Genomic DNA, 18431 nt, shown 5'->3' with positions numbered 1-18431 from the left:
AGCATATCTCCACAAATGTATGCTGTTTGTCTGTTCTCTTGGGTATGGTTTGTTTTGTATCATGTGTATGTATGCTGTGATTCTGGTGTGTATTGTCTCTTGTGTGCGTGTACAGTATTTCTCTTTTCGAGCATGGTGTTGGTATATAATGTTTCTCGGGAATGTACAGGCTATGTAGGATAAGTGTACCTATTAAGCCCACAAATCTAAGTTTACACATTTCTAACCTAAATGATACTCTAACCTATACTCTAACCTTTAATTTTGTTAAAATTGTAAAATAAAAATAAATATCATCAAGAAATAATGATTTTATTCAAAAACATGCGTGTCACAATTATTGGCACCCCTGTATTTAGTACTTTGTGCACCCTCCCTTTGCAAAGATAACTGCTCTGAGTCATCCCCTATAATGTTTGATGAGGTGGGAGAACACAGGAAGGGATTTGAGACCATTCCTCCATACAGAACTGTAGTTTTTGTGTGTTTTAATCAATTTAAATTCGTACAAAAAACATTTATGCTTATGTACATTGAATATTAGGGATATCAACACACAATCCCATGTGTTTCAATGCAAACCGGGCTTAATTGGAACATCAGCGATTTATGGTGAAAAGACAGAATAGTCTACTCATAAAATATTTAGAAACCAATGGTTTGGGGTATAAATATGCAAAATGGACTGCAATATTATGCGAAGTTAGTATTGATCATATTGAACAATATTTATTCATTGTCATTTACATTCTGTATAGAGGTGGTGTGTTTTGTGCAGCTGTACTCTTTAAGCCCACCTGAGAAAAATGTGGAATTTACAAAAATGGCATCTACAGTTGAAGTCGGAGGTTTACATACACTTAGGATGGAGTCATTAAAACTCGTTTTTCAACCACCACTAATTTCTTGTAAACGAACTATAGTTTTGGAAAGTCGGTTAGGACATCTACTTTGTGCATGACACAAGTAATTTTTCCAATAATTGTTTACAGACAGATTATTTCACTTATAATTCACTGTATCACAATTCCAGTGGGTTACTAAGTTGACTGTGCCTTTTAAACCGCTTGGAAAATTCCAGAAAATGATGTCATGGCTTTAGAAGCTTCTGATAGGCTAATTGACATAATTTGAGTCAATTGGAGGTGTACCTGTGGATGTATTTCAAGGCCTACCTTCAAACTCAGTGCCTCTTTGCTTGACAAAATGGGAAAATCAAAAGAAAACAGCTAAGACCCCAGAAAAAGAATTGTAGACCTCCACAGGTCTGGTTCATCCTTGGGAGCAATTTCCAAACGCCTGAAGGTACCACGTTCATCTGTATAAACACCATGGGACCACACAGCCGTCATACCACTCAGGAAGGAGACGCGTTCTGTCTCCTAGAGATGAATGTATTTTGGTGCGAAAAGTGCAAATCAATCCCAGAACAACAGCAAAGGACCTTGTGAAGATGCTGGAGGAAACAGGTTCAAAAGTATCTACATCCACAGTAAAAACGAGTACTATATCGACATAACCTAAAAGGCCGCTCAGCAAGGAAGAAGCCACTGCTCCAAAACCACCATAAAAAAGCCAGACTACGGTTTGCAACTGCACATGGGGACAAAGATCGTACCTTTTGGAGAAATGTCCTCTGGTCTGATGAAACAAAAACTGTTTGGCCATAATGACCATTGTTATGTTTGGAGGAAAAAGGGGGAGGCTTGCAAGCCTAAGAACACCATCCCAACCGTGAAGCACGGGGGTGGCAGCATCATGTTGTGGGGGTGCTTTGCTGCAGGAGGGACTGGTGCACTTCACAAAATAGATGGCATCACGAGGAAGGAAAATTATGTGGATATGTTGAAGCAACATCTCAAGACCTCATTCAGGAAGTTAAAGCTTGGTCGCAAATGGGTCTTCCAAATGGACAATGACCCCAAGCATACTTCCAAAGTTGTGGCAAAATGGCTTAAGGACAACAAAGTCAAGGTATTGGAGTGGCCATCACAAAGCCCAGACCTTAATCCTATAGAAAATGTGTGGGCAGAACTGAAAAAGGGTGTGCGAGCAAGGAGGCCTACAAACCTGACTCAGTTACACCAGCTCTGTCAGGAGGAATGGGCCAAAATTCACACAACTTATTGTGGGAAGCTTGTGGAAGGCTACCCCTAAACGTTTGACCCAAATTAAACAATTCAAAGGCAAAGCTACCAAATACTAATTGAGTGTATGTAAACTTCTGACCTACTGGGAATGTGATGAAAGAAATAAAAGCTGAAATAAATCATTCTCTCTTCTATTATTCTGACATTTCACATTCTTAAAATAAAGTGGTGATCCTAACTGACCTAAGACAGGGAATTTTTACTAGGATTAAATGTCAGGAATTGTGAAAAACTGAGTTTAAATGTATTTGGCTAAGGTGTATGTAAACTTCCGACTTCAACTGTATGTATAACAAGGTTCATTTAACAAAATAAGACTACATTCATTTAAAAATGTAAGCTGTGAATGCCTGAAATCTATTATCTTGTTGTAGATCACCAGGTTATGATGCTACTGTGTGACTGACATCCAGGCATGACTGCTAGCATGAAAAACTCATATTTTCCATTGGTAAGAAATAGCAATTAATCCCCACAAAGTAAGCTATCATGTGCATATATCAGCACATTAATCTCTTAATTTTACAGAAAGTATAATTACTTATCCGAGAAGGTACTAAAAATGAAATGTTTTTTTTTTGCAGATTTGAAATTGGTCACTAGTGGGAACTTACACAGAATTGTCAATAACAATAATAGAATCAAAACATTTTTTATTTATTTTACCTTTATTTAATTAGGCAAGCCAGTTAAAAACGAATTCTTATTTTCAATGACGGCCTAGGAACAGTGGGTTACCTGCCTTGTTCAGGGGCAGAATGACAGATTTTTACCTTGTCAGCTCAGGGATTTGATCTTGCATCCTTTCGGTTACTAGTCCAACGCTCTATCCACTAGGCTACCCTGCCGCCCCAGAACTGTTATGGATGTAACAACCAGATTAATTAGTTAAATCCAAAGATGGAAGTGGGTTTAATGGGTATGTGGGCTTAATAGTTACGCTTACCTTTTTGTGTTTAAGTGTGTCCTTTGTAATGGAATACACTACATGACAAAAAGTATGTGGACACCTGCTCTTCGAACATATCATTCCAAAATCATGGGCATTAATATGGAGTTGGTCCCCCTTTTGCTGCTATAAAAGCCTCCACTCTTCTGGGAAGGATTTCCACTAGATGTTGGAACATTGCTGCAGGGACTTGCTTCCATTCAGCCACAAGCATTATTGAGGTCGGGTACTGATGTTGGGCGATTAGGCCTGCAGTCGCCATTCCAATTCATCCCAAAGGTGTTCGATGGAGTTGAGGTCAGGACTCTGTGCAGGCCAGTGAAGTTCTTCCACACCGATCTCGACAAACAATTTCTGTATGGACCTCGCTTTGTGTACAGGGGCATTGTCGTGCTAAAACAGGAAAGGTCCTTTCCCGAACCGTTGCCTCAGCAACCAAAAAAGGTAGTTGTATAGTTAAGAACAGTATCTTGCAGGATTCAATAGGTGGGATTGTAGAGTTGTTGCCGGTCCCTTTCTTTGCGATCGTCATTCTAATGAAATCCAGAAAGAACAAAACCCTGTCCTCAAACATTTAGTGTATGTAGTCTTCATAATCATCATCATCCTCCTTCATCAATTTAGGATTTTTTCCTTTTTTTCCTTTTTCTGTGTATTTCGTTCAGAATATCATTGTATGCTGTTGCATTAAGATTTCCCTTCACTGGAACTAAGGGGCCTAGCACGAACCATGAAAAACAACCCCAGACCATTATTCTTCCTCCTCCAAACTTTACAGTTGACACTGCATTCGGGCAGGTAGCGTTCTCCTGGCATCCGCCAAACCCAGATTCGTCCGTCGGACTGCCAGATGGTAAAGTGTGATTTATGACTGTAGAGAATGTGTTTCCACTGCTCCAGAGTCCAATGGTGGCGAGCATAACACCATTCCGGCCGACGCTTGGCATTGCGCATGGTAATCTTAGGCTTGTGTGCTGCTGCTCGGCCTTGGAAGCCCATTTTTATGAAGCTCCCGGCGAACAGTTATTGAGCTGACGTTGCTTCCAGAGGCAGTTTGGAACTCGGTAGTGAGTGTTGCAACCGAGGACAGACGATTGTTACGCACTACGCGCTTCAGCACTCGGCTGTCCCTTTCTGTGAGCTTGTGTGGCCTACCACTTTGCGGCAGAGCCGTTGTTGCTCCTTGACGTTTCCACTTCACAATAACAGCACTTACAATTGACCGGGGCAGCTCTAGCAGGGCAGAAATTTGACGAACTGACCTGGTGGAAAGGTGGCATCCTCTGACGGTGCCACGTTGAATGTCACTGAGCTCTTCAGTAAGGCCATTCTACAGCCAATATTTGTCTATGGAGATTGCATGGCTGTGTGCTCGATTTTATACACCTGTCAGCAATGGGTGTGGCTGAAATAGCCGAATCCACTCGTTTGAAGGGGTGTCCACATACTTTTGTATATATAGTGTATGTGCTCGACTATGCAACAGCCATGCTGTGTGTTAAAAGCACCTCACTCGCTCTGGTCTGTGTGGTATGGGGTGATGACAAGGCCTGATTGTGTGGCAGTCACACTAGCATCGGAGCAGACAGGCTCGCAGTGGAGTAGACGACTGGTGGGTTTGAGGAGGGGGTGACTGCACTGACAGTGGGCCTCTTTAAATAAATGTTGCAGGCATGGGGTGGGGGGAGGAGGAGGGAGGGATGTGGAGGCAGGGGATATCCTGCTGTCTGCGGCATACATGACTCACTAAACACATGCTGTGCGGGCCTATCAGGGGTGAGGATATAGGTCACGTGACGCAGTGTGTCGCTCTGGCAACGTGATCACATAGGACCTCTCTCGGTCTTCCTCTTTCGTTCTCGCTCGCTCGCTCTGTCTCTCTCTTTCTTTCTCTTTCCAGCTCGTCACTGTCCCTGCAAATCTGGGACATCGGAAATAGAGGGAATGGAGAAAGATAGAAAGAGAACTAGTCCCTCCTTGCTGCACTAAGCACACTGGCACGATGGAGGACCAAGGCCTGTTCCTGGGCCTGCTGCTAACTAGTGACAAGTGATTGAGATGTATCAGCAAATGGACCCCTTTCATTTTTTTATCTCTGGTTACACTGGAGCCGGAGGTGTGCTCGGCATGGGCCGGCTGGTCGCCTAGAGAGGTACAGCTCTTCTGTCATGGGGAAAGATAAGGAGCGGGGGTTTGGTTTCTCATGTGGCACGGCGGCCAACGGATCGTCTTTGAGCCCAGCGGCTAGGGTTCCTCTGGTTTATCAGGACACAGGGAGGAAGGGGGGAGAGAGGGGTTACTGTTAAGCTATGGCGTGGCTCTTGGGGAATGGGCCTCTTCTCTGAAGAAGAAGTTATCAGTTCACAGACACAGACACACACAAACTCACAGCACTTCAGGAAGAATCTCGCTGACTTCCTGTATTTTCTGTTTGTTTAACAAGCCATAAATAGACATGGGGTGATTTGCAGACGACACGTTTCTGCCAAATAATGTGTTTTGCACCCACCATGTGATTCACGGCAGCAAAACAGCCCCATTTACTTTATCAATGTGCACACATAATGTATAACACCAATACATACATAACATTCCATTGAGTATTATCTGAAAGCGGAGTGTCCCCACTCACACATTTGAACAATAGCCAAGTGTCCTGTGATTGTGTGTTGCAGCCGTTTGCACAATGGTGTCGTCTCCACCCCAAAGATACTGCCAAGATGCCAGAGAGTGCGTGGAAGCTGGTCTTCTACACCATGTCCTGGTCCTACAGCACCTACCTGCTCTTCTTCACCAACTACACCTTCTTCCACGACCCGCCCTCCGTATTCTATGGTAAGACGTAGTACATGAAACAAGGTTAATAAAAAGAAGCTGTGCACTTGATGTATTGTTAGGTAGACCTAAAATAGTCAGTAGTCTCTTTTTCTACTAATAACTACAGTTAAAGCAATGACAACACAAGCAGAGGTCTGCTTTCTTCAAAGTGATCTTTTAACCTGCTCTTTTTATACTAATAACTGCAGTTATTCAGCTATAATAACCTAAAAACAAAAGCATCTGTAACTAAAGCATTTAAACCTTCAAAGCCTGGCCCCAAAGATTCCTCGGGAGGTATTTAAGAAGAGAAAAAGAGGAGGTCTGCACTCTTCCAAGTTACTTCCCTTCTTCTACTAATAACTCCAGTTAAGCAACGATAGCAAACTCAAGAACTAAATGCTAAAGGAACTGTAACCAAGCATTGTCCTATAGAACCCTCCAGATGCTTCTTTTACAAGTATTCAAATAGAAGCCACATTTGTATTTTATATTTGCATTTTGTGTCTGAACTGACCACATGGCGTGTCTACTCTCTAACCATTACCCTGAACAATCCGCCTTCATTCTTTTATCTATCATTTATGGCATTCCTTCCTTCCGATTCCATCAGACTTTCAGTTGTCAGTCGGTGCTTGGGTTCGTTTCAATCTCCCTTTCCTCGATTGAGGCGATCAGTTGTTCTTTAAAAGGCCCTCCACTTTTCTAATAGCTGTCACGCACATTGAGAGTAGTCATTCAACCTGCTCAGGCTAATGTGGCTCTGCTTTTAGTTCTCCGAGAGAGCGAGGCTTTAGCTCTTGTAGAAAGAGAGAGAGGGGAAGGGGGAGAGAGAGAGGGGGGAAGGGAGAGAGAGAGAGAGAGAGGCTCCTATTCCTGTAGCACTCTAATATCTCTTGCCACCATGTTTTCAATGTTTAATGATGGAACGTCCGATCAATAAACATTACGGCCTGTAACCTCATCTCATGGAGTCAAAAGTTGCCCCAAACGTTCCGAGAAAAAGTTTCCGTTTACAATACCCTTAAGGCCTTAAGGGAGTGATGATGATGATGGCTCCTGGTCCTCACATGCCTGGAAAACCTGACACCCCTGCAGCTCCCACCTCAGGTATTCCTCTGGAAGTCACCTAGTATAACCAACCAGAACAGCTGCTCCCTGCAGAACCAAAAACAAACACTTCTTGTAAACTTCTACCAGTTAGACTGTATGTACAGCACCAGTCAAAAGTTTGGACACACCTTCTCATTCAAGGGTTTTTCTTTATTTTTACTATTTTCTACATTGTAGAATAATAGTGAATACATCAAAACTATGAAATAACACATATGGAATCATGTAGTAACCCAAAAAGTTTTAAACAAATCAAAATATATTTTATATTTGTGATTCTTCAAAGTAGCCACCCTTTGCCTTGATGACGGCTTTGTACAGTCCTGGCATTCTCTCAACCAGCTTCACCTGGAATGATTTTCCAACAGTCTTGAAGGAGTTCCCACATATGCTGAGCATTTGTTGGCTGCTTTTCCTTCACTCTACGGGGTCAACTCATCCCAAACCATCTCAATTGGGTTGAGGTTGGGTGACTGTGGAGGCCAGGTCATCTGATGCAGCACTCCATCACTCTCCTTCTAGGTCAAATAGCCCTTACACAGCCTGGAGGTGTGTTGGGTCATTGTCCTGTTGAAAAACAAATGACAGTCCCATTAAGCGCAAACCAGATGGAATGGTGTATCGCTGCAGAATGCTGCAGTAGCTATGCTGGTTAAGTGTGCCTTGAATTCTAAATAAATCACAGTGTCACCAGAAAAGCACCGCCACACCATCACACCTCCTCCTCCATGCTTCAAGGTGAGAACCACACATGCGATGTTGACCTACTCTGCGCAGTTGGAACCAAAAAACTCAAATTTGGACTCATCAGACCAAAGTACAGACTTCCATCGGTCTAATGTCCATTGCTTGTGTTTCTTGGCCCAAGCAAGTCTCTTCTTCTTATTGGTGTCCTTTAGTAGTGGTTTCTTTGCAGCAATTCGAACACGAAGGCCTGATTTACGCAGTCTCCTCTGAATAGTTGATGTTGAGATGTGTCTGTTACTTGAACTCTGAAGCATTTATTTGGGCTACAATTTCTGAAGCTGGTTAACTCTAATGAACTTGTCCTCTGCAGCAGAGGTAACTCTGGGTCTTCCTTTCTTGTGGCGGTCCTCATGAGAGCGCTGTTTCATCATAGCCCTTGATGGTTTTTGCGACCGCACTTGAAGAAACTTACAAAGTTCTCGAAATTTTCTGAACTTCATGTCTGACCTTCATGTCTTAAAGTAATGATAGCCTGTTGTTTCTCTTTGCTTATTTGAGCTGTTCTTGCCATAATATGGACATGGTCTTTTACCAAATAGGGCTATCTTCTGTATACCACGCCTACCTTGTCAAAAAAAAATTCAGCTGGTTGAGAGAATGCCAAGAGCGTGCAAAGCTGTCATCAAGGCAAAGGCTAGCTACTTTGAAGAATCTCAAATATAAAATATATTTTGATTTGTTGAACCATTTTTTGGGTTACTACATGATTCCATATGTGTTAATTCATAGTTTTGATGTCTTCACTATTATTCTACAATGTAGAAAATAGTAAAAAAAATTAAGAAAAATCCTTGAATGAGAAGGTGTGTCCAAACTTTTGACTGGTGCTGTAGGTCAATAACGTTATATCTTGTTTGATTACCTTACATGGAGGATTTGGCTCCCTCTCTTTATATTGTCGTTAACCAAATGGGATGTAGCTAGAGAGGGTGTGTGTGTTCAGGTGCAAATGTGTACATGCCTGCTTCTATGATTGTGCCTTGATGCTTGTGTGTGTGGGTGTGTGTGTGTCGATGGGTGGGTGGGTGTATCGATGGGTGGGTGTGTGAGTGTGTGTGTCGATGGGTGGGTGGGTGGGTGTTGATGGGTGTGTGTGTGTGTTGGTGGGTGGGTGGGTGGGTGTGTGTGTCGATGGGTGGGTGGGTGCATATGTATGTGTACATGTTTGCCAGTGTGCTAATTGTGTTTGTCTGTGCCAGCATGCATGTTTGTGTGTGTGCATATGTGTGTGAGCGAGCATGTTTTTGTCTGTGCCAGTGTGCATATTCATGTCAGTGTGTGTCAGTGTGCGTGTGCGTGTGTGTCAACATGCACATGTTGGTGTGTATACAGTATGTGTGTGTTGGTTCCTATGTAGTTCCGCCAGGCCTCTCCTCTATCCCTCAGTGTCTCTCGCTCTCTCTCGCTCTCTATGTCTTCTCCCCCTTCCAGACTGGAAGAGTGGCATGACGGTGCCCACGGACATCGCCGTAGCCTACCTGATCCAGGGCAGTTTCTACGGACACTCCATCTACGCCACGGTCTACATGGATGACTGGAGGAAGGATTCTACCGTCATGGTGGTGCACCACGTTGTCACTCTGGCCCTCATCACCTTCTCCTACGCTTTCAGGTAGCTCACCACACCCTGCCTGGTGGCCCCAAGTTTGGGAAACGCTGCCGTAATGTGATGCTGTGTAATCTTACTGCCTGTCATATAAAATGGATTGAATACTGGATACATTTCCACGTAGCAATAGTTGTAAATGATAGATGTAGGTTAAGGTTCATTTTTATGTTATGTCAATTTGTGGAATCAGAACAGTGATTTGTCATAGTGTAAAAAGGCTCTAGGTCAGTGTTATTTGATGACCGTTAGACTGTTCCTCTGTTTCAAACTGTATTTGTTTTAAAGTCAGTCTGTGTCATTGACTAAGTCTCACCCCCTGGCTGTCACATTGTATGGTCTAGCTAACCGTACAGCTGTGTTCTTGGCAAATGTTGTTTGTGTACCGATGTTGTGCTCCCCACTGCTCTCTCCTTTCAGATTCCACAACATTGGGTTACTGGTGCTGTTCCTCCACGACATCAATGACATCCAGCTGGAGTTCACCAAGCTCAACGTCTACTTCAAGACCCGAGGAGGGGACTACTACCTCGTCCACGACATCTTGTCCAACATGGGCTCGGTCAGCTTCAGCATCACCTGGTGAGGAGAGAGAAGACACACCCAGACAAGCACACACGCATGCATGAAAACATACTACAGTTTACTATAGAATACTACAGTACTTAGTATAGAATTCTATAGTAAACTGTAGTATACTGTAGAATCCTATACTACGCACGGTAGTATCCCCGGATCATGTGTAGTACTTGTAGTATACTGTAGTAAATTCTAAAGAATTATCCGCAAAAAAAAAAAATACTACAGTAATTTCCTCAAAAACACTACAGTCCGTAAAAGCCCTTTTTTAACTAAAGTAAATAAGACAGTATTTCATTTTCATATACCCTGCCCATTCCCCTCCCCCATATTGCAATTTGTGCCACAGTATATACTACACATTTATTTTACTACAGTATTTATACTATAAAGTTCACTTTAAATTGTACACTATACTACAGTAAATACTACAGTAAATACAGTCTGCAAAAACAGCCGTATTCTAAAATTGATTAAATTAATGTTTTTCCTCATCAATCTACACACAATACCACACAATGACAAAGTGAACACAGGTTTGTGGAAATGTTTGCAAATGTATACAATTTTTAAACAGAAATGCCTTATTTACGTAAGTATTCAGACCCTTTGCTATGAGACTCGAAATTTTCATTTCCATTGATCATCCTTAGTATGTTTCTACAACTTGATTGGAGTCAATTCAATTGATTGGACATGATTTGGAAAGGCACACACTATATCCCACAGTTGACAGTGCATGTCAGAGCAAAAACCAAGCCATGAGTTCGAAGGATTGTCCGTAGAGCTGTGAGACAGGATTGTGTCGAGGCACAGATCTGGGGAAGAGTACCAAAACATTTCTGCCTCATTGAAGGTCCCCAACAACACAGTGGCCTCCATCACTCTTAAATGGAAGACGTTTGGAACCACCAAGACTCTTCCTAGAGCTGGCCGGCCTGGCAAACCAGAGCAATCGGGGGAGAAGGACCTTTGTCAGGGAGGTGATCAAGAACCCGATAGAGCTCCAGAGTTCCTCTGTGGAGATGGGAGAACCTTCCAGAAGGACAACCATCTCTGCAGCACTCCACCAATCAGGCCTTTATGGTAGAGGGGCCAGACAGAAGCCACTCCTCAGTAAAAGGCACGACAGCCCGCTTAGAGTTTGCCATGATAAATGATAAACAAGATTTTCTTGTCTAATGAAACCAAGATTGAAATCTTTGGCCTGAATACCAAGCGTCATGTCTTGTGAAAACCTGGCACCATCCCTACAGTGAAGCGTGGTGGCAGGATCATGCTGTGGGGATGTTTTTCAGCGGCAGGGACTGGGAGACTAGTTGGGATCGAGGGAAAGATGAACGGAGCAAAGTACAGAGAGATCCTGGATGAAAACCTGCTCAGGACCTCAGACTGGGGTGAAGGTTCACCTTCCAACAGGACAACAGCCCTAAACACACAGCCAAGACGACGCAGGAGTGGCTTCGGGACAAGTCTCAGTATGTCCTTGAGTGGCCCAGCCAGAGCCCGGACTTGAACCCGATCTAACATCTCTGGAGAGACCTGAAAATAGCTCTGCAGCGACGTTCCCCATCCAACCTGACAGAGCTTGAGAGGATCTGCACAGAAGAATGGGAGAAACTCCCCAAATACAGGTGTGCCAAGCTTGTAGTGTCATACCCAAGAAGACTCGAGGCTGTAATCGCTGCCAAAGGTGCTTCAACAAAGTTCTGAGTAAAGGGTCTGAATACTTATGTAAATGTGATATTTCAGTATTCTTTATTTATTTTTTTTATATACAAAAATTTCTAAACCTGTTTTTGCTTTGTCATTATGGGGTATTGTGTGTAGATTGATGACGGAGGAAAAAACAATATAATCAATTTTAGAATAAGGCTATAACAAAATGTGGGAAAAGTCAAGGGGTCTGAATACTTTCCGAATGCACTGTTTACCATAGCAGACTATAGTATTTTTTTCATGTGGGACACACACACACACCTGTCCTGAGAGGTCACAAGGGTGTTTGAAGCCACGGACAATGCTAGTCTTTGTCCCCTAAAGCATCAGAGTAATACAGCTCCTCTGTGTCCCCCCTCTGTGCAGGTTTTTGTTCCGTCTCTACTGGTTCCCTCTGAAGGTTCTGTACGCCACCTGTGTGTCCAGCCTCCAGTCCGTCCCAAACATACCCTTCTATTTCTTCTTCAACAGCCTCCTCTTGACACTCCTCTGCATGAATATCTACTGGTTTTTGGCAAGTACTGGACCTCCGTCTGCAGCAGGTCACAGATCGCACACTGTACTGATGCTCATTTGTCAGATGCTTGGTTAAACAAGCCTAATCTAATTCAGAGAGGGTAATCACTCAGAGATCCATGTTCCCAAGAGGTGAATGGCATGACAGTTCTATGACCATTGCCTGGTCTTCTTCGTTCCTATTAGCCTCTGTCAGGGGTTGATACAAGCATTAGAACAAAACTGTACTATGTGACATCAGACCTCTCTCCCTTCTTTAACCCCTGACCCCCCCTTCTCTCTGCTCACAGTTCATAGTGGCGTTTGTAGCGAAGGTCCTGACGGGGCAGATGAAGGATGTGAAAGACCTGAGGGAGTACGAGGGTGAGGAGGGAGCTCAGAGGGCTGCAGCCCTGCTCAAGGACCAGCAGCGGCTGCAGAGTGAAGATGCAGGACATCTCAACAACTCTGCTGAAGGGTGAGGAGACACAAAGTTACACACACTACTTCACCACGTTGCATTTAACCAGTGTATGTGAATCACCAAATTGTATGTTTTATAGTATACATTACCATGAATGTTTTACCGTACTGAAGTAATGTCACAACCATACACTATACAGAAACTTCATCTCCAGGAGACGATCATTTCAAAAACATCCAGAGAGAAGGTTTTTGTCAGGCAAACATTAAGAGAGAAAGGCCCCTTGGCCTCAGATGACTCACTAAATGAAATGACTCACGCTGGGGTATCTCAGCTCAAAATTCATTGAACCCCTACTGATTTACCAAAGCAAACCACACCAAGCCAAAAATCCTCTGCTGATCCAGCCCTCACAACAACTGCTTAATCCCACTCTTTACTACAGCCCGGTCCAACCAAAAATAATACGTTAATCTCTTCCCCTCGCCCCGGTCCCTTCGTATCTGGATTCTGCAACATATAAGGGCAAGAGGCTAGGCTAGGGGAAGGAAGTACGGGTTGTTGGACTAGCTCGACATGTATACTTAGAAAAAGGCTTCCAAAAGGGTTTTACCTGGAACCAAAAATGGTTCTTCAAAGGGTTCTCCTATGCGGACAGGCGAAGAACCCTTTTCGAGTGTAGACAACCATTCATCACACTGTAAACCTCATGCCTAAAACAAACCCTTTCCAAACTACCCCTACGCCCTAACCGGCTACAGTATGTGTGATCAATATGGCAGACTACAGTCGAAAAAAAAGCGTCCTCTTGTGTAATGAATGAGCCCCATGCAAAGATGAACATTGTTGTTCTGGTACATCCTTGGGTGTAGCTGTCCTCTTTCTTCTTCTTGGGATTCTACTTAATGTTCCTCTAAGCCCGATTGGAGGCTGAGGTGGTGGCATCCTTATTGCTATCTGGTTGTGAAGATTCCCATCCACCACACCCATGTTAAATCTTATATCACACCATGCTCCAATGAGCTCTCCCCTTGAGGAAGTGCCTCTGCTATGGCTTGGCATACGTGGATCTGTTCCCAGTCCTCTTGTAACCCCAGTAACCTGTGCTCTGTCAGACCACCCAGTATGACCTCAGAGCTGCAGTGAAGTAGCCTTGTCTTGTGTAACATACAGATAGACAGGATCAAAGCGCTGTACTTACTGATGTGTGATTATGTGGTTTCAGCCTGACCCAGCCCTTATCTGGCGCCCTTGAACACCGGTGATATCCTTTTGGTTTTACCATGCGTATAAATAGCTGATCACCTTTCCGCTGGCTGACAGTTGGTCCTTTTTTTCCCCTTCTCTCCTCTCCTTTCTTCTCACAGGAAGCACGTGCAGAACGGGATCACCAAGGAGAAGCATCTATAAAGGCCTCTCTAGTTCCACCTCCTGGCACGACCTAGATTGTTTCAGACTTAGGTCTAAGTGACTCTAGGGGTCTCGCGAAAAGGATGAAAAAACAATTGATAATTTTTATTTCCTTTTTTTTTTTCCATCGTGTTCTATAGATTTTTTTTGTTATTATATCACTGTGAATGTTATTTCAGGTGACATATGTCTTATATTAACATTACGTTTGAAGAAGAAAAAAAAGTGTGAGTTTCGGGAATGTTTTCTCGCGTAGCCTACCAGGACGTTTAGAATTAGTGTTAGCTCTAACAAACACTCGCCAGACAAGGTTGAGCTACTGATGTTTAGGCCTCTAGTCTAGACCTATACAAACTAGATAACGTGCACACATTAGAGGACTAAAGCGTTCACACAGTAACCATGTCAAAGGTCATCTCTAGTAGAGGGAGACCTGTCTTTTTAAAGAGCATTCCTCTTAAAAGCGTAGTGGCGTTTTTAGTTTCTACCTCCTCTTATTCCAGGTGTGAAGGCTAAAATACTAAAGGGAAGTATTGCATCATGTCACTACCGCGGGTGTGAGAGAGTGCACTTTGTGTGTGCTGGCTTTGTTTTACCAACGTGTATTGATTTTCATATCATTGCACAGGTCGATAGTGAACACAGACGTTACCACAGCCTGACCTGCATTATTTGAAGAGCCACGTCAGTGTAGTATTGATGTGTCTTGCAAATGTGAATTACTCGTGTTCAGATTTTTAAGGGAAACATTAACCTTTCAACTTTTTTATTTGTTAGTTTTTTGCCGTCGATAAATATGCATAAGAAATATTGCTTGCATTCCTGTATCGGAAATGTATTGTCACATTCTCCGTTTTTATAGCATCTGTTATTGCACTGAAATGAAGGCATACAAGCTGATAGCTGGTTAATGACAGCTGATATACAGTACCAGTCAAAAGTTTGGACACACTTACTCATTCCAGATTTTTTATTTTTGTAAAATCATAGTGAAGACATCAAAACTATGAAAAAACAGATATGGAATCATGTAGTAACCAAAAAGGTGTTAAACATATTTTATATTTGAGATTCTTTAAAGTAGCCACCCTTTGCCTTGATGACAGTTTTGCACACTATTGGCAGTCTCTCAACCAGCTTCATGAGGTAGTCACCTGGAATGTATTTCAATTAACAGGTGTGCCTTGTTAAAAGAACATTTGTGGAATTTCTTTCCTTCTTAATGTGTTTGAGCCATTCAGTGACAAGGTAGGGGCGATATATAGAAGATAGCCCTATTTGGTAAAAGACAAAGTCCATATTTTGTCAAGAACAGGTCAAATAAGCAAAGAGAAACAACAGTCCATCATTACTGACATGGTCAGTCAATCTGGAAAATTTCAAGAACTTTGAAAGTTTCTTCAAATGCAGTTTTTAATAACCATTAAGCGCTATGATGAAACTGGAGCTCATGAGGACCGCCACAGGAAAGGAAGATCCAGAGTTTCCTCTGCTGCAGAGGATAAGTTCATCAGAGTTACCAGCCTCAGAAATTGCAGCCCAAATAAATGCTTCACAGAGTTCAAGTAACAGACACATCTCAACATCAACTGTTCAGAGACCGTGTGAATCAGGCTTTCATGGTCTAATTGCTGCAAAGAAACCACCACCAAAGGACACCAATAAGAAGTGACTTGCTTGGGCCAAGAAACACAAGCAATGGACATTAGCCTGTGCTTTGGTCTGATGAGTCTAAATTTGAGATTTTTGGTTCCAACCGCTGTCTTTGTAAGACGCAGAATAGGTGAACGGATGATCTCTGCATGTGTGGTTCTCACTGTGAAGCATGGAGGAGGAGGTGTGATGGCATGGGGGTGCTTTTCTGGTGACACTGTCTGGTTTATTTAGAATTCAAGGCACACTTAACCAGCATGGCTACCGCAGCATTCTGCAGCGATACACCATCCCATCTGGTTTGTGCTTAGTGGGACTGTCATTTGTTTTTCAACAGGACAATGACCCAACACAATTCCAGGCTGTGTAAGGGCTATTTGAGCAAGAAGGAGAGTGATGAAGTGCTGCATCAAATGACCTGGCCTCCACAATCACTTGACCTCAATCCAATTGAGATGGTTTGGGATGAGTTGGGCTGCAGACTGAAGGAAAAGCAGCCAACAAGTGCCAAGCATATGTGGGAACTCCTTCAAGACTGTTGGAAAAGCATTCCAGGTGAAGCTGGTTGAGAGAATGCCAAGAGTGTGCAAAGCTGTCATCAAAGGGTGGCAACTTTGAAGAATCTCAATATATTTTGAGTAACACTTTTTTGGTTACTACATGATTCCATGTGTTATTTCATAGTTTTGATGTCTTCTCTATTATTCTACAATGTAGAAAATAGTAAAAATAAAGAAAAACCTTTGAATGAGTAGGTGTGTCCAAACTTTTGACTGGTACTGTAGCTGAAATCGATTGATTGGGTTGAGCATCAACCTTATGATTTCGTTAAAGAAATGGATTTGACTTATCTTGATAACCAATATGTTGGCAGTTCACAGAAAGCAAAGGGCCCTTGTGTAAAAGAAGATAAAAATCTAATATAAAAAAACATATATGCACATATGAAATTCAGGAATGCATGACACTGGAATGGCTTTTGGAATGTGCTATGAAGTCATTTTTTAAAAACACAAATGAAGAAAGAACTACATAATCGTATCCTTTATCAATGTGCAGAACTCATCTTTAAAAAAGTGAAGTCATTCAAGCAGACACCACCACACAGTCCAAATGGTTTGGTATCCTCTTTGCATTTGAATGTGCTCCTGGTTGTGTGTGCCAGTGTGCTGCGACTCTCCAGGTTTTTCTTTGCTGTGACTTAGAGGGGGGTGCTGTCCTTTACGATCAAATTCAAGCTCTTTCATTATGATGAACAGCATGCTTGTGCTGGAACAGTCCACAGATGTGGCCAGGTAGTAGTGTTCATAGTTGTGGTATTTCAGTACCCAGCTACCACTAGTGCCAGTGCCCAGGATAACATAGCTTTTGATTTTACATTCAAACATTGTCATTATTATTCTACTTTTTTGTTGTTGTTGAATCGCTGCTGTTTCTGAGAACACTTTTGTAATCTAGTCGTGTCCCTTTTCCTGTGTATGCGTTTGTTAATTGTTTGGTACAAATGATGTGGTGCCCTGATTTCTCCCGTGGTACTGTCCACGAAGACGTGTGCACTTTTCCTCCACCTCGGCCCAGCTCTCTCCCGGTCTGTCCTCTCCACCGCAGACCAAAAAAACACCAAAAACCTGATTGGCTTTGTGAGGTAAAACTGCTCACAGCAAATTCACTCCAAAAAAGAAGTAATAGGTTATAGAGTAGCAGTCAATCATTTGAAGTTTAATTTTGAGGCAGATTTCACTGTTCTTTTTGACCAGCATTGAATACAAAAGTCCATCCACGGTTCAGGATGAAACCTTCCACCTTTGTGGAAGAAGTATTATTCTATGCATTTCCTTTGATAGTTTAATGCTTTAAGAATGTGCCAAAAATATTGATCTTTCGCACCGAGAAGTGTTCTGATGAGAGGCCTGGTTGAGACCTGAGTGGCTAGAGGAGAAAGAGGGTGGTTGAGGTGAATGTGAAGGGCTTACACCCCACAGGTGTTTCTTACAAATTGCACTGTCATTTATGTTATTGTTTATTAGGGGGAAAAAAATTCAGGGAGAATTATCATTTGTAATTAATCTGGGCACTTAAAGTTTCAATCTGACCACTTTCCAAATACGACCACTTGGGAATGACAGGTACTTACTCTTTTGTAATACATTTTTTAAATAATTCCATTCAACCAGTGTTATTGTATCATGTTTTCCTTACAATAAAACATAAGTTAAAAAAAGAAACCTGCGTCTGATTTATTTCAACAAATTAATTTATTCTGTCATTTTCATCGCAAGAATCAAGTTTACGTGGACCAGGTAAAACAGTCGAGACAGAAAGGTAAATGTAGGTGTTGGCCAAAAAGAGAGTCTTGAGAGTTCAAGTCAGTGCACAGTTTAGCAGTCTGCTTCAATAAATCAAAAATGTAAATCTATGTACCACACAGTTTTTTACCTCGTTGATAGGTGAATCTCGCCAGTCTATTTTCTCTCACTGACTGCGGGAGCGACATGGGATTCTTACATGTGATACTGCATGCCAACTACAGCACACAAGCGTTGTCTCCTCGCTTAACTCAAGATCAAAGACCGTAAGGGATAAGGAGATGAAGACAAGGGACAACACATTGACATTACCAGACTCTCTCCAAAAAGGTCCAATTTGATCTACCAACATCCTGCCTTAAGACTAGTTGATGATGAGAGCAAGGGGGGATTTCAACGTGCTGTCTGCACATCGATGTGGAGCTCACCGTGTTGCAATAGACATGTCCAGATAGAATCGTGT

General features: G+C 42.6%; 1 protein-coding gene across 4 annotated transcripts in view; it reads left to right on the top strand.

The window, feature by feature from the left end:
* Positions 1 to 14895, top strand: part of LOC106613669 (ceramide synthase 1) — a 43684-nt gene extending 28789 nt beyond the window's left edge. For 2 of the 4 annotated variants that reach the window (XM_014216172.2, XM_014216175.2), the window contains exons 2-7: positions 5775 to 5934; positions 9208 to 9388; positions 9803 to 9964; positions 12047 to 12194; positions 12487 to 12653; positions 13967 to 14895. In XM_014216172.2, the coding sequence (XP_014071647.1) occupies positions 5775 to 5934; positions 9208 to 9388; positions 9803 to 9964; positions 12047 to 12194; positions 12487 to 12653; positions 13967 to 14009 (861 nt within the window). In that variant the 3' untranslated portion in view covers positions 14010 to 14895. Of the gene's footprint in view, positions 1 to 2582; positions 2602 to 4905; positions 5252 to 5774; positions 5935 to 9207; positions 9389 to 9802; positions 9965 to 12046; positions 12195 to 12486; positions 12654 to 13966 lie in introns of those variants that run through there. The other 2 variants (XM_014216173.2, XM_014216174.2) reach the window with 2 other exon arrangements.
* Positions 14896 to 18431: the final 3536 nt, after the last annotated feature.

This window comes from Salmo salar, chromosome ssa10 (genome assembly GCF_905237065.1).
Source record: "Salmo salar chromosome ssa10, Ssal_v3.1, whole genome shotgun sequence".
Taxonomy (NCBI): Eukaryota; Metazoa; Chordata; class Actinopteri; order Salmoniformes; family Salmonidae; genus Salmo; species Salmo salar.
This window is presented reverse-complemented; position numbering and strand designations above follow the sequence as displayed.